Genomic DNA, 16,189 nt, shown 5'->3' with positions numbered 1-16,189 from the left:
TTCCTGACAAGCCAAGAAATTCCTCACTCCCAACAATGCCTCAGCAAAGCCAAGAGTTGGGTTGTTTTTTTAAAATTTAAAAAGTAGGGTTACCATACTTAACAAATAAAAAAAGAGGACCCTCCACGGGGTCCTGGCCCCACCCATTTCCCACCCAGCCCCACCCAACCCCACCCCTTCTCCGCCCCAACCCCACCCTAACTCCGCCCCCTCCTCCCTCCCACTCCCAGCCACGTGGAAAGGGCTGCCTGAGCGCTACCGGCTTCACAATTTGCCAGGCAGCCCCCAGACCCTGCGCCCCCGGCCGGCGCTTCCCCAGCGCAGCTGGGGCCCGGGAGGGGAAGCGCCCAGCCAGGGGCACAGGGTCTGGAGGCTGCCCGGCAAACCATGAAGCCGGTAGCGCTTGGGCTTTGGGCAGCCCCCTTGCCTCCGGACCCTGCGCCCCCAGCCGGGCACTTCCCCTCCCGGGCTCCGGCGGGGCAGGGTCCGGAGGTATGGGGGCTGCCCAAAGCCCGTAGCGCTCGGCTCTTAAACAGAGCCGAAGAGTCGGGGAGGAGCAGAGCCGCCGCGGCCGGAGGCTCTGCTCCTCCCCTGACTCTTCGGCTCTGTTTAAGAGCCGAGCTGCCCCAGCGCTACCGGCTTCGGGCAGCCCCCATGCCTCCGGACCCTGCGCCACCGGAGCCCGGGAGGTGAAGTGCCCGGCCGGCGGCTGGGGTCCGGAGGCAAGGGGGCTGCCTGAAGCCCATAGCGCTCAGGCAGCTCGGCTCTTAAACAGAGCCGAAGAGTCAGGGGAGGAGCAGAGCCGCCGCGGGAGGGGAAGTGCCTGGCCGGCATTTTCCCGGACATGTTCGGCTTTTTGGCAATTCCCCCCAGACGGCGGTTTGAGTGCCAAAAAGCCGGACATATCCGGGAAAAACCGGACGTATGGTAATCCTATAAAAAGGGAACCACTATTTCTCTGTGCATGTCAGCCAGGCCAGGGAGCAGCTCTGGGGTGGACATGCTTGATCCTTTAGACTGAAGAGTGCAGCCTGGGTAAATTGTTTGGAATGAGGCTGGAACTGCTGGCAAAATTTGGGGCAATTCCTTCCTGGCTTGCTGTGATCTCCCCACCGCTTCCCCACAAGGAGTTGCAAGCACAAGCTGTTGGGGGTGGGAGGGGGGAGGGAGCAAAACTGTGCTTTCCATGTGGGAAGCATGCAAGGCAGCATGACTGCAAGGGGGCACAGATGAGATGTGTGTTACTTCAGAGACCTCTCCCATGGGGAGAAGTGGGTATTTATTTTCTACCTCCCCCACACTCTGCTTTATTTGTCAGATAACCCCCCTCCCCAAAAAAGTTTCAGACATGACACAGACCCTGCAAATACACCACCCTCCCTTATATATGCTATGACCCTCACTTGATCAAAAGGGATTTTAAATATGTAAGCAATTAAATTCATGGCAAGGTGTAAGGTCATCAGTATTGTCGGCCCCAAGAATGTGTAAATCCTGAATCAGGCCATGAAAAATCCCGAGATTGGCTTCAAAATCCTGAGATTTTTTTTTAAATGAACATTTTTTTCCCTTTACCTTCTGGTTTCTGCATCTTTAGGATGAACCTGAACCAGATTTCTAAGCTCTTCTCCATAACCATCAGGCCTAGAAACATACTTTGATAAAGTCAACGAAAACAGTCTCAACTAATCATGTGACTCCATGAGCTGGGGCTTGAACAATAACTATCGCAAAGGCTGACAGCACTGAGTTGTAGCTGTTCATCAAATAACTTTGCTGAGTTACAAGGCAAGAGGCAAAGCTGCCTCCAGCTGCATGGAGTTCCAGTGCAGCTGCTCCCATTATCACAATCCCCCCTCCGATCCACTTCCTTTCTTTCAGTCTCTCATCAGCATTTTTCTTAGATTGCCCCTGGGTCCCTATGCAATGCTTTGTGATAGTACCATTGTACTGCAGGCAGACAATGCCAGCCTGTTGGTATACCAGACAGGAGATGCTACACAGGTCTTCTCTTGATCCTATAAGAACTTAGATGTGCATCAGGGAAATTAGATGATAAAACTCTCCTAGACGGAATGCTGAAACTTCTACATTAAAATGAGAAACACTCTCAAGTCATTGCCAAGAGGCTGGAATGTGTTTGATAGTTTATACCTGGTGTTATTCTTGGCTCTTCTCAGATTATAACCAGAGACTGTCTAACACCCCAGTTCCCAACCCCAACCCACCCGTCTGAAATCCTGTGGAGATCACCATGTTTCCTCAGACACCTCATATTCTTGGAGGAAAAAGGGGTCTCACTTTCATGATCTACTGAGGGTATATTTCTGGCTATAAAAGTTCTTCAGCTGAAGTAGCATCTGTGATGCTGTGTACCCAGGTGCCAGCTCAGCATAGGGCTGCAGGCTAATTCACTCATATGCTAATAGAAATCAAAGGAGTGTCAAGAGATAGTATAGTGTCTGGCCAATTCAATCGTGTGTTAGTTTAGTTCAAAGGAAATGTTAAGGGTATTCTCTTCAGTTATCTATAACCTGTTGATTGCGGTCACATTACATTATGTATACTCCTGTAACTAGTTAACCCTAGATCAAAAGTGTGTGCTAGTGTTACAATGAGAATGTGTGTGATGTGTAAACTTCACGAAAACTAATGAAGGATTGTTGTTTGCTATTACCTTTTACATTGTGTCTATTAATTTACCCATCAAATGTGATTAGAGCCTTGGAAACATAAAGGAAGAAGAGGGCTAACTTCAAAGCAAGGGCCCTTGTGTTTGACAATTCACCGGCCCACATGTGTGAAGACTGTCAGATTGTCTTAGAATCATAGAATATCAGGGTTGGAAGAGACCTCAGGAGGTCATCTAGTCCAACCCCCTGCTCAAAGCAGGACCTAATCCCAACTAAATCATTCCAGCCAGGGCTTTGTCAAGCCTGACCTTAAAAACCGCTAAGGAAGGAGATTCCACCACCTCCCTAGGTAACCCATTCCAGTGCTTCACCACCCTCCTAGTGAAAAAGTTTTTCCTAATATCCAATCTAAACCTCCCCCACTGCAACTTGAGACCATTACTCCTTGTTCTGTCATCTGGTACCACTGGGAACAGTCTAGATCCATCCTCTTTGGAACTCCCTTTCAGGTAGTTGAAAGCAGCTATCAAATCCCACCTCATTCTTCTCTTCTGCAGACTAAACAATCCCAGTTCCCTCAGCCTCTCCTCATAACTCATGTGCTCCAGCCCCCTAATCATTTTTGTTGCCCTCTGCTGGACTCTTTCCAATTTTTCCACACAAAAAAAAATTATTTTCTTCTGTGAACAGAAACTATAAATACTGATCCAAAGGACTGTTTGGATTCTAACAGAGTGGAATAGCTGGACAAGAAGACGGAGATCCCCAGAGTTATTCTGGATAACCCTGAAAGACTTTGGGGAAACTAGCAGATTACTACATCTCTGCTACCATTTTTGATTTACAAACTTTGACTCACCTGTTAATATATTTTACCTGCTTTAACCTCTCAATAACCCTCATTTATTTTCTTGGCTAATAAATTTTTAGTTTACTAAGAATTGGCTGCCAGCGTTGATTTGGTGTGAGATCCAGAGTACCAAATTGATCTGGGGTAAGTGACTGATCCTTTGAGATGAGGAGGAACCTGATGTGGTGTAATTTTTGGTTTATATGACCTTTTATCATCAAATGCAGTTTGTCTGGGTGGCAAGACAGGCTGGAAAGCCAAAGGAGACTGTCTGTGACTCCATGGTAAGACTGGTATAGTGATCCAGTTCATGTGTGTTGCTGGCTTGGTGAAATCTAATTATAGAACATACCACCAGCTTGGGTGCCTGTTTTCTGATAGTCTGAGCGGAGCTTGGCACTCACAGCTGTGAGCCACTCCAGATGGTGTGACAGCATCCCCACAGTCCCATGGTCCAGATGGGACCTCTACATAGTAACACAGGGAAAAGAGTTTTTAGAATGGAGAGAAGTAAATAGTGGTGTCCCCCAGGGGTCTGAACTGGGACCTGTGCTGTTCAACATATTCATAAATGGAAAAAGGGGTAAACAGTGAGGTGGCAAAATTTGCAGATGATACAAAACTATTCAAGATAGTTAAGTCCCAGGCAGACTGTGAAGAGGTACAAAGGGATCTCACAAAACTGGGTGACTGAGCAACAAAATAGCAGATGAAATTCAATGCTGATAAATGTAAAGTAATGCACATTGTAAAATATAATCCCAAGTATACATATAAAATGATGGGGTCTAAATTAGCTGTTACCACTCAAGAAAGAGATTTTGGAGTCAATGTGGCTATTTCTCTGAAAACATCCACTCAACGTACAATGTCAGTCAAAAAAGCAAACAGAATGTTGGGAATCATTATTGCCTCTGTATAAATCCATGGTACACCCACATCTTGAATATTGCGTGCAAATCTGGTCGCCCCATCAAAAAAAAAAAAAGGATATATTGGAATTGGAAAAGCTTCAGAAAAGGGCAACACAAATTATGAGGGGTATGGAACAGCTTCCATATGAGGAGAAATTAATAAGACTGGGACTTTTCAGCTTGGAAAAGAGACGACTAAGGGGGGATATGATCGAGGTCTATAAAATCATGACTGGTTTGAAGAAAGTAAATAAGGAAGTGTTATTTACTCCTTCTCATAACACAAGAACTAGGGGTCACCAACTGAAATAATAGGCAGCAGGCTTAAAACAAACCAAAGGAAGTATTTCTTCACACAATGCACAGTCAACCTGTGGAACTCTTTGCCAGAGGATGTTGTGAAGGCTAAGACTATAACAGGGTTCAAAAAGGAACTAGATAAATTCATGGAGGATAGGTCCATCCATGCCTATTAGCCAGGATGGGCAGGGATAGTGTCCCTAACCTCTGTTTGCCAGAAGCTGGGAATGGGTGACAGGGAATGGATCACTTGATGATTATCTGTTCTGATCATTCCCTCTGGGGCACCTGGCATTGGTCACTGTGAGAAGACAGGATACTGGGTTAGACGGCTCTTTGGTCTGACCCAGTATGGCATTCTTATGATGAAATGGAATCAGTGCAGAATGTAGCCTGCCCGCCTTCTCATCACTCAAGGGTGTATCTGGTACTTCACTGGTACTGCACTTGATCGTTGCTGAAAGGCCATGTGGTTATACTGTATACCTGCATGTTTGTGGCATGTTGGGAAGTCACAGTGATGTAAGCCACAGCTTCAACCACACAGGAAGTCATGATTTACCTGGGCAATGTCACAGCGTTAAATGCTCCAATGCAACCCAATGAAAATACGCTGTAATATGATGAGCTCTTTGTGCGGTGTGGATTTGTACCAGATACACATACCATTTGGGGGCCAATTTTAGTTTTCCATTCACTCTCGTCTTATTTATAGATCTGAGGTTCTCAAAGCCGAATCTAGAACTGGTCAGAACTTTGGGTTTTTTTAGGCATGGAAAATTTAAACTTATCAAAAAATTCAAAACCAAAATATTTAGGTCTAAATCTGAAATATTTCAGTTTGGATTGATGCTATGGTGTCTCATGGGAGTTGTAGTCCAGGTGCTTCATGCTCCTCTATAGGCTGGGGCCTTTGTTGGACTACACCTGCAATGATGCACCATGGTCTTCCCTCCTGGTGAAAGGAAGTGGTATATTGTGGGATTTCTATGGCCATGGTGTATCATGGGAGAAGTAGTCTGGCAAGGGAGCCCAGCCCATAGCAGGGAACAAGAACATAGATTCATAGATTCATAGACTTTAAGGTCAGAAGGGACCATTATGATCATCTGGTCTGACCCCCTGCACGCTGCAGGCCATAAAACCGTCCCCGCCCCTTCCCTGGACTCTGCTGCTGAAGTCCCCAATCCTGTTATTAGTGACCTCAATCGGCAGAGACCCTCCTGCTAGAGATCCCTGCCCCATGCTGCGGAGGAAGGCGAAAAACCTCCAGAGGCTCAGCCAATCTGCCCTGGAGGAAAATTCCTTCCCGACCCCAAATATGGCGATCAGTAAGACCCCGAGCATATAGGCAAGAGTCTCCATCCTGACCCCTTTTAGCCATTATTATTTACCTACCATTGCTTGGTTTTCCTTGACAACTATGTTTTACCATTAAACCATTCCCTCCATAAACTTATCTAACTTAATCTTAAAGCCAGACAAATCCCTCGCCCCCACCGTTTCCCTCGGAAGGCCGTTCCAATATTTCACCCCTCTAACGGTCAGAAACCTTCGTCTAATTTCAAGCCTGAACTTCCCCACGGCCAGTTTATATCCATTCGTTCTCGTATCCACGTTAGTACTAAGCTGGAATAATTCATCTCCCTCCCTTGTATTAATCCCTCTAATATATTTAAAGATAGCAATCATATCCCCCCTCAGCCTTCGCTTTGTCAGACTAAACAACCCAAGCTCCTCTAGTCTCCTTTCATACGACAGGTTTTCCATTCCTCTGATCATCCTAGTGGCCCTTCTCTGCACCCGTTCCAGTTTAAGTTCATCTTTTTTAAACATGGGAGACCAGAACTGCACACAGTACTCCAAATGAGGTCTCACCAGCGCCTTGTACAACGGAAGCAGGACCTCCTTATCCCTACTAGATATACCTCGCCTAATGCATCCCAAGACAGCATTGGCTTTTTTCACCGCCACGTCACACTGTCGACTCATAGTCATCCTGCGGTCTACAAGGACCCCTAGGTCCTTCTCCTCTTCCGTTACTTCTAACCAATGCGTCCCCATCTTGTAACTAAAATTGTTATTGGTCATCCCCAAATGCATCACCTTACACTTTTCACTATTAAATTTCATCCTATTTCTGACACTCCAATTCACAAGCTCATTCAAGTCTCCCTGCAGGATGTCCCTATCCTCTTCCGAATTTACAACGCCTCCCACCTTCGTATCATCCGCAAACTTTACCAGCCTACTCCTGCAATCGGTTCCGAGGTCAGTTATAAATAGATTAAATAAAATGGGTCCCAAAACCGAACCTTGGGGAACTCCACTGGTAACCTCCCTCCAACCTGACAGTTCACCCTTCAATACGACCCGCTGCATTCTCCCCATTAACCAATTCCTTATCCATCTCTGGATTTTCATATCGATCCCCATGTTTTTCAGTTTAACCAATAATTCCTCATGGGGTACAGTATCAAACGCTTTACTGAAATCCAGGTATATTAGGTCCACCGCATTTCCCTTATCTAATAAATCCGTTACTTTCTCAAAGAAGGAGATCAGATTCGTTTGGCACGATCTGCCCTTCGTAAAACCATGTTGTAAATTATCGCAATTGCCACTACCCTCCAGGTCCTCAACTAGTTTCTCCTTCAAAATTTTCTCTAACACCTTGCACACTACAGATGTTAAACTAACAGGCCTGTAGTTACCCGGATCACTTTTTTTCCCTTTTTTGAAAATAGGAACCACATTAGCTATTCTCCAGTCTAACGGGACCACCCCCGAGTTTACAGATTCATTAAATATTATCGCTAACGGGCCTGCTATTTCCCGCGCCAATTCCTTCAATATTCTCGGATGAAGATCGTCCGGTCCTCCCGACTTAGCCCCATTAAGGCGTTCAAGTTTTGTTTCTACCTCGGATACGGTAATCCCCCATCCCGAACGCCCCTCTGTAATGGTGCTAGTATCCCTAATCCCTTCATTGGCCTCATTAAACACCGACGCAAAATATTCATTGAGATATTGCGCCATGCCTAGATTGTCTTTAATCTCCTCTCCGGCAATAGTCTTCAGCGGTCCCACTTCATCTTTCTTTGCTTTCTTCCTGTTTATGTGGCTGTAAAACCTCTTACTATTGCTTTTAATTCCCCTCGCTAGGTCCAATTCTACACGGCCTTTGGCCTTTCTCACTCTATCTCTACATTCTCTGACTTCACTTTGGTACATTTCCTTACTGATCCCTCCCCTCTTCCACTCTTTGTACGCTTTCTGTTTTTTCCTAATCGCCCCTTTGAGTCGGTCGCTCATCCAGCTCGGTCTAAATCTCTTGCTTGGTAATCTTTTTCCCTTTTTGGGAATACAGGCCTCCGACAGCTCATGCATCTTTAACTTAAAGTAATCCCAGGCTTCTTCTGCCTTTAAATCCATTAATACGTTTGCCCAATCCACTTCCCTTACCAGTCCCCTTAATTTGTTAAAATTGGCCTTTTTAAAATTATAAACCCTAGTCTTTGACTTAATTCTGTTACTCCTTCCCTGTATTTTAAACCGAATTAGCTCATGATCACTGGAGCCCAAATTGTCCCCTACTACCACTTCCTCAACGAGGTCCTCACTACTTACCAGAATCAAATCTAAAATGGCCTCCCCCCTCGTCGGTTCAGCTACCACTTGATGGAGGAATTGATCAGCAAGCACATCTAGGAACATCTGAGCCCTATTATTGCTACTAGCGTTTGTTCCCCAATCTATATCCGGGAAGTTAAAGTCCCCCATAATTACACAGTTTCTATTAGTAATTACTTCCCTAAGCACATTAAATAGTTCCTTATCCATATCCTGGGTCGATCCCGGCGGTCTATAGCACACTCCAAGCACTATCCCCGGAGAGGCTCTAGAAGTCCTATTACCCAGTGTGAGTATTGCCCAGACGGACTCTGTGTTATCTAATCCATCAACTATTATTTCTTTACCGCTTATTTCACTATTGACATACAATGCCACCCCCCCACCTTTACCTCTGTTCCGGTCTTTCCTAAACAGCGCATACCCCTCCATACCTGTGTTCCAGTCGTGACTGTCATTCCACCACGTTTCCGTTATTCCTACGATATCTGGTTTCAGCTCTTGGACCAGGAGCTCCAATTCCTCCATTTTATTACCTAGGCTTCTGGCATTGGTGTATAGACACCCTAATGTATGTCGTTTAGCCCGTCTCCCATTAGTAGCACTATATGTTGCGGGCCTCCTAGTGTCCGTCCCTCCTGTCCTTCCTATGTCCAATCTCATCTCCCCAGCTATGTCTCCTCTCATTTTACTCACCTTCTCCATACTGGAATCTGGCGTGGAGATTAACTGTGCATCTCCCAACCGTCTCCCCAAACTTGCTAGTTTAAAGCTCTTTTGATAAGATGAGCCAGCCTCCCTCCCAGAAGTCTATTTCCTTCCCTACTCAGGTGAAGCCCATCCCGCGAGAACAGGTGTCTGTCCCCGAAAGCCTCCCAGTGACCATACATCCCAAAGCCCTCCTTATAGCACCACTCCCTTAGCCAACTATTTATTCTCACAATCCTATCAGCCCTTTGCTGCCCTTCCCTCGGAACGGGCAGAATCCCACTAAAGATAATCTGAGCCTCTATTTCCTTGAGCGTCTTCCCCAGCCTGGCATAATCTCCCTTGATCCTCTCTAACGAGAACCTAGCCGTATCATTCGTTCCTACATGAAGGATTATCAGGGGGTTCTTACCTGCTCCTTGTAGGATCCTTTTCAACCGCAGGTCCACATCGCGTATCCTTGCGCCCGGTAGACAGCACACCCTTCTGTTCTCCGGGTCTGCCCTGGTCACATGCCTATCCAATCTCCTCAGTAAAGAGTCTCCAATTACATACACCTGCCGTTGCCTGGCAACAGTGCGATCTAGTAATCTAGTCTCCGATCCCTCTAGTCCTGACCTGTGCCTATTCCTATCTTCCCTTATGCCTTCCTGAATCCTCACGGGGCCCAGAATTGGTGCTGTCTCCATCAACTCCTCCCCCCTCTCTCTTGGACTAGCAGCTCTTCTCTTCTTCCTCACCCTTCCACCTTCAGTCGCCACCTGCTGCCCCTCCACCTCGCTATCCAAACACTCGAACCTATTCCTGAGTTCTATTCCCCCCTCACTGGCCCTTCTTTTCCTTGGCCTGCTTCTCACAGTCACATGCTTCCACCTCCCATGTTCTCTCCCTTCCATTCCCCTCTCACCGTCCTCTACCTCTGCCTCTACCTCCACCATAGGGCATTCTCCTTCAGTCCCCCCATGCCTGTCCTCCATCAGCTGCTCAAACCCCCGCCTAAACTCCACCAGGGTCTCTACCTGCATCTCCAGCCCCTTAATCTTTTCCTCCAGTAACACTATCAGGCGACACTTCATACACACATACCTGTGTTCCAGCTCCCCTGCTAGGACCATATACATACCACAGCTTCCACATGCGGCCATCTGCATTCTGTCTGCTGCTGCTGCTTGGCTCATGGCTGCTGCAATCTCTGCCCACCGCACCTGTGGACTCAGAGCACACACCGCGCTCTCCTGCCTCCCCCCTTACCTCCCCCTGCAAACTCCCTCTCAAACTCCCCTGTTAGCCGCCCTGTTTGCTGCCTCCGGTGCCGCTGCTCGCAACCCCAACTACAACTCCCATGAAGCACCAAGTGGAATTTCCAAATCAAAGAATTTCAGTTTTTAGCCAAAAAAGCAAAATCTTTTCAGTTTTCAAGCATTTAGTTCTTTGACCGAAAACATATAAATAAACTCCATGGAAAGCAGAGGCTTTTTGCAAAACCATTTGTTTAGTCAATAATGCAATTTTCTGTTGAAAATAATTTTAGATGGAAAATTTTTGAACAGTCCAGCTGAATCTAGGGGATTTAGATACACAGTTGCCATTCGCTTCAACAGGAACTATGTGTCTAAATGCCCTGTTCAGCTTTGAATAGCTTGGCTCTAATACCCAATCATTTTGAAAAAAAAGAGCTGGGAAGGGACTGGAATTAGGTTTCATCATTGTTTACATTTATTAACCCCGGGAGCTCCAATCACAGTCATGCTGTCATAAAGGCAGGAATGTCCATATTGCTTGGGTGTAGGTTTGTCCCTACAGACAACCTGAACCAACATCAGTTTCCTCCTTCCCATCCTGACTCCTTCAAATATTTTCACTTCTAGGATTTGTACAGCTCCTTTCATGCACATTTCACCCTTGACTCCCCTGGGAACAAGCAAGCTGTAGCCTTATAATCTCTGCCTGTGGAGCACCAATTCCTGGAATGATGCATTGACCAAGAAACCACTGCTCTTAGTTTTGAATACATGGACCAAACCCTGTTGTCGATTACCCCTGAGTGACCTAGGTAAAGTCAACGAGATCAGACAGGATGCAAATCAGTTAGTCCCAGTGTCGCCAAATAACTGGTTTAAAGTAAGAGGCTCTCACAAGTCCCTCTTGGCCTACAAGATGCTGAGCTGCTCCTGGCCATCAATGGGGGCCAAGGACACCCAGCACCTGGCAGGCTGGCCCATCATGGACAGGATGCAGGGGAAGGTGCCTCTTGTGGCTGTGGAAGCCAGTCAGTCCTGGGTGGTGGGAGGCGTCAGTCCCAGCCCCTCCCCTCAGACGTGGTATTTTTTCAGTAGTTCACTTTGCCACTGCCGCTTCTTGTTGGGGAAGGAGACGGGGATCTTGATCTTCCTGAAGTCTTCGATGCACTTCCCCAGCTCCGACTCCAGAGCCCTCCTCTCCTCACTGACGGGAGGTGCCTCAGGGCAGCTCTCCACCCCATTCTCCTGGATGTTCAAGTGGTCACTGTTCCTCCTCTGCCCCATCTGCTTCACCTCCTCCAGGAATTTGAGAGAGTTGGAGAAATCCAGGGTGTTAGGCCGAGGCGGACATTCATCTGGCAACTCTGGCCAGGGCAAGGAAGCTGTGGAGCCGGGGTCACCATCCTCCGACTGGGGACCTTTGTCAGGGAGAGAGTCTCCAGTGACCGGAACCAGGTCAGGTTCACAACGGCTGTCCAAGCTGGAGGTCGAAAAGTCGTAGCTGCTGTCCATGCCAGCCGAGTCCTTGTGTGCCTCCACGGTTGGGTTTGGTTCTTCTGTCACCGCTGGGGCACTGTCTGCTGCTGGCACTGGAGGGGAAAAATCAGAGACCGACGTTAGGGATAGGTGGCTCCCATAAGGGCACATTCAACATTATGGGGCAAATTTGGTGCCCCGACATGCCACACAACCACACTGAGCTCAGTTGAAGCCCCAGAAGCCAGCGCAGAGTTCAGCTCTTTGCTGAAATTCCTTCAGCTACTGCTCCGAGGGAAAGAGAGCGCAAGGAACGTGCTGACGTATGGCTAGCTGTTTTCAATGTACGGTGTTTTATCCTTTTTTTAACCATTTCCTTTGGCTTCTCAGTTCATCCCACCTCCGCCATTTCTCTCAACTGCACACAGAAAGAAACCAATCCACATGCCCCTCGTGCTCCGTGGATCACAGCTAGGGAACCCTGCTGTAGTCCAAACACAACCAAATAGGGGCCCTAGCATGAAATCCAGACCCAACTGACAACTCTCATTTACCTCAGTGGGGACAGGGTTTCACCCACAATCCTTGCTGGGAGAGGAGATTCAGTTGGTAATAGAGCCCCATACAAGTGCTTAGCTGTTTTTCATTTTCTATACCCCCTGGTCAAACCCCACAAGACGGGACATATTCAGCATGTTGTGTAGAGCTGGGCTCAGTTCTTGCTTTGAAACAGGAATTTGGTTTCTTGTGTAGAAAGAATAGTAAATATGGCAGGCGACCAACTTGGCTAAACAGTGAAATCCTTGCTGATCTTAAAAGCAAAAAAAAAGCTTACAAGAAGTGGAAGATTGGACAAATGACCAGGGAGGAGTATAAAAATATTGCTCAGGCACGCAGGAGTGAAATCAGGAAGGCCAAATCACACTTGGAGTTGCAGCTAGCAAGAGATGTTAAGAGTAACAAGAAGAGTTTCTTCAGGTATGTTAGCAACAAGAAGAAAGTCAAGGAAAGTGTGGGCCCCTTACTGAATGAGGGAGGCAACCTAGTGACAGAGGATGTGGAAAAAGCTAATGTACTCAATGACTTTTTTGCCTGTCTTCACGAACAAGGTCAGCTCCCAGACTGCTGCACTGGGCAGCACAGTATGGGGAGGAGGTGGCCAGCCCTCTGTGGAGAAAGAAGTGGTTCGGGACTATTTAGAAAAACTGGATGAGCACAAGTCCATGGGGCCGGATGCGCTGCATCCGAGGGTGCTAAAGGAGTTGGCGGAGGTGATTGCAGAGCCATTGGCCATTATCTTTGAAAACTCATGGCGATTGGAGGAGGTCCCGGATGACTGGAAAAAGGCTAATGTAGTGCCCATCTTTAAAAAAGGGAAGGAGGAGGATCTGGGGAACTACAATCCCTCACCTCAATCCCTGGAAAAATCATGGAGCAGGTCCTCAAGGAATCAATTCTGAAGCACTTAGAGGAGAGGAAAGTGATCAGGAACAGTCAGCATGGATTCACCAAGGGCAAGTCATGCCTGACTAACCTAATTGCCTTCTATGAGGAGATAACTGGCTCTGTGGATGAGGGGAAAGCAGTGGATGTGTTATTCCTTGACTTTAGCAAAGCTTTTGATACGGTCTCCCACAGTATTCTTGCCAGCAAGTTAAAGAAGTATGGTCTGGATGAATGGACTATAAGGTGGCTAGAAAGTTGGCTAGATTGTCGGGCTCAACGGGTAGTGATCAACGGCTCCATGTCTAGTTGGCAGCCGGTTTCAAGCGGCGTGCCCCAAGGGTCGGTCCTGGGGCCAGTTTTGTTCAATATCTTCATTAATGATCTGGAGGATGGCGTGGACTGCACTCTCAGCAAGTTTGCAGATTACACTAAACTGGGAGGAGTGGTAGATACGCTGGAGGGTAGGGATAGGATACAGAGGGACCTAGACAAATTAGAGGATTGGGCCAAAAGAAACCTGATGAGGTTCAACAAGGACAAGTGCAGAGTCCTGCACTTAGGATGGAAGAATCCCATTTACTGTTACAGACTAGGGACCGAGTGGCTAGGCAGCAGTTCTGCAGAAAAGGACCTAGGTGTTACAGTGGACGAGAAGCTGGATATGAGTCAACAGTGTGCCCTTGTTGCCAAGAAGCTAACGGCATTTTGGGCTGTATAAGTAGGGGCATTGCCAGCAGATCGAGGGACGTGATCATTCCCCTCTATTCGACATTGGTGAGGCCTCACCTGGAGTACTGTGTCCAGTTTTGGGCCCCACACTACAAGGAGGATGTGGAAAAATTGGAAAGAGTCCATCGGAGGGCAACAAAAATGATTAAGGGGCTGGAGCACATGAGTTATGAGGAGAGGCTGAGGGAACTGGGATTGTTTAGTCTGCAGAAGAGGGGGGATTTGATAGCTGCTTTCAACTACCTGAAAGGGGGTTCCAAAGAGGATGGATCTAGACTGTTCAGTGGTACCAGATGACAGAACAAGGAGTAATGGTCTCAAGTTGCAGTGGGGGAGGTTTAGGTTGGATATTAGGAAAAACTTTTTCACTAGGAGGGTGGTGAAGCACTGGAATGGGTTACCTAGAGAGGTGGTGGAATCTCCTTCCTTAGAGGTTTTTAAGGTCAGGCTTGACAAAGCCCTGGCTGGGATGATTTAGTTGGGATTAGGTCCTGCTTTGAGCAGGGGGTTGGACTAGATGACCTCCTGAGGTCCCTTCCAACCCTGATATTCTAATCATTCAGCAAGCCTGGAGCTAAATATTGGGCAAACCTGGAGGCTGATCTATGGGTTATGGTGGAAATGTTGTAAAGCTCACTAGTTTCAAAGGATTTGGGACACTGAACACTGCCGTTGTTAGGATCTGAGTGAAACTTGTTATGGGTTGAGTTAAAACGCCATTGAGATGGATAGGGGAGTACTTACCCTTCAATTAACATAACTGTAAGCATAAACCCCCACTTAAGACAAAAGATGTGGGTGAACCCACCCAGGAGCCTTTGTCTGAGTATACTTTTGGGTAGGGGTGTGTGGGGGAAAAGAGATCGCACAGAAACTGAGATCAGGCAAGAACAGAGAGAGAGGGACTGAGGCGAGTTAATAAAGCCAAGCAAGACCCTGTAAGCACAGTGTGACTCTGGAAAAAGCTAGAGCGAGAGCTTTGGGTTTGGTGTTGACTAACAAGGCCTGGGGGCTGTAAGCCAAGCTCCTTTGTTCTTGGTTCCTTCTGCATTCAGAGACACAGGACTTTGTACACTCTTTGTAAACAAACAAGACTGCATCAAAGAAAATAGCAGCTGCCATCAACTTCTATTTCCAACTGGAATGTCCCCAGGGCCCCAAACTTCGACTAGCTGCTCGGGTCGAAAAGTGGTAACAATATTCAGCATGATGCGCAGAGCTCAGCTCTTGCTTTGAAACAGGCTTTTTGTTACACATTGGGCTGTGTTCGTGAATCTTTCAGGCAGCCTAGGGCTAAACTTTGGCCAAACCTTGGGGGCTGATCTATGGGTTGGGATAGAAATTATGCAAATCTCACTGGTTTCAAAGGATTTCAGGAATTGAGCTTTGGGGTGAATCAATCATGAAACCAAGATGAATGGAAACTGGAAAATGAAAAATAAGTTGCACAGCTTCCTACATCTCTAGCTGCTGCATTGGTCTGAAACAGTCACGGTGCATCTCTGTTTGCTAGCATTAGTGGAAAACAAACAGTGACTCTGTATTGGAAACAGCCATTATGTTTCAATTTCTAGCCACAGGAACAAATCATGCAAAGGAACTTTAATGGAAACTGATACTAAACCATTTAGCAAGGTCAGCCCTGTCCCCTTGCCCTCAGTTAGTAAAAAGCAGCATATGCAGCCACAGCAGAACCCAAGGGAGTGGGTCTTTTACTGATCCCTGTGCCCAGCAATGCAAAGAGATTACATGGCTAATTCCCTAAATGCATCTAACGGCTGCAGACTGCAGGTTATCATGGCAGTGCCATCCCTGAGGTTCTCTTATGGGTAGAAAAAACCCCATGGGTAACTCATTTTGCATAAGGAAACATTTTCCCAGCATGCATCTAGTCCATGAGAAGCTGCTACCATGTGATCATCTCAAATAAAACAGGGAATTATTGCGACCTCTTACCAGTGAGCTGAACATTGTATGCAGGGCGACGTCTCTCTCTAACCACATATAATTATTATAGTAGCAATATAGAGCTGGAAGGGACTTCAAGAAATCATCTAGTGCTAGCCCATCCCCTCACTCTACGGTGGGATTAAGTATTATCTAGACCATCCCCGACAGGTGTTTGTCTACCCCTGTTCTTAAAAGCCTCCAATGATGGGGATTCCACAATCTCCCTGGGTCACCTGTTCCAATGCTTATGTTAGAAACTTTTTCTTAATATCTAACCTGTCTTCCCCTTGCTTCAAACTAAATCAATCA

General features: G+C 47.1%; 1 protein-coding gene across 2 annotated transcripts in view; it reads right to left on the bottom strand.

Annotated features, from left to right (window-relative positions):
- Positions 1-8,245: 8,245 nt before the first annotated feature.
- Positions 8,246-16,189, bottom strand: part of LOC101937411 (BTB/POZ domain-containing protein KCTD16-like) — a 75,561-nt gene continuing 67,617 nt past the window's right edge. For both annotated transcript variants that reach the window (XM_024111706.3, XM_065556388.1), the window contains exon 5: positions 8,246-11,868. In XM_024111706.3, coding sequence (XP_023967474.2) covers positions 11,351-11,868 — 518 coding nt within the window. In that variant the 3' untranslated portion in view covers positions 8,246-11,350. The remainder of the gene's footprint in view (positions 11,869-16,189) is intronic.

Source organism: Chrysemys picta, chromosome 9, assembly GCF_011386835.1.
Source record: "Chrysemys picta bellii isolate R12L10 chromosome 9, ASM1138683v2, whole genome shotgun sequence".
Classification (NCBI taxonomy): domain Eukaryota; kingdom Metazoa; phylum Chordata; order Testudines; family Emydidae; genus Chrysemys; species Chrysemys picta.
The sequence above is the reverse complement of the archived record's forward strand: the minus strand, read 5'-3'. Positions and strand labels throughout refer to the sequence as shown.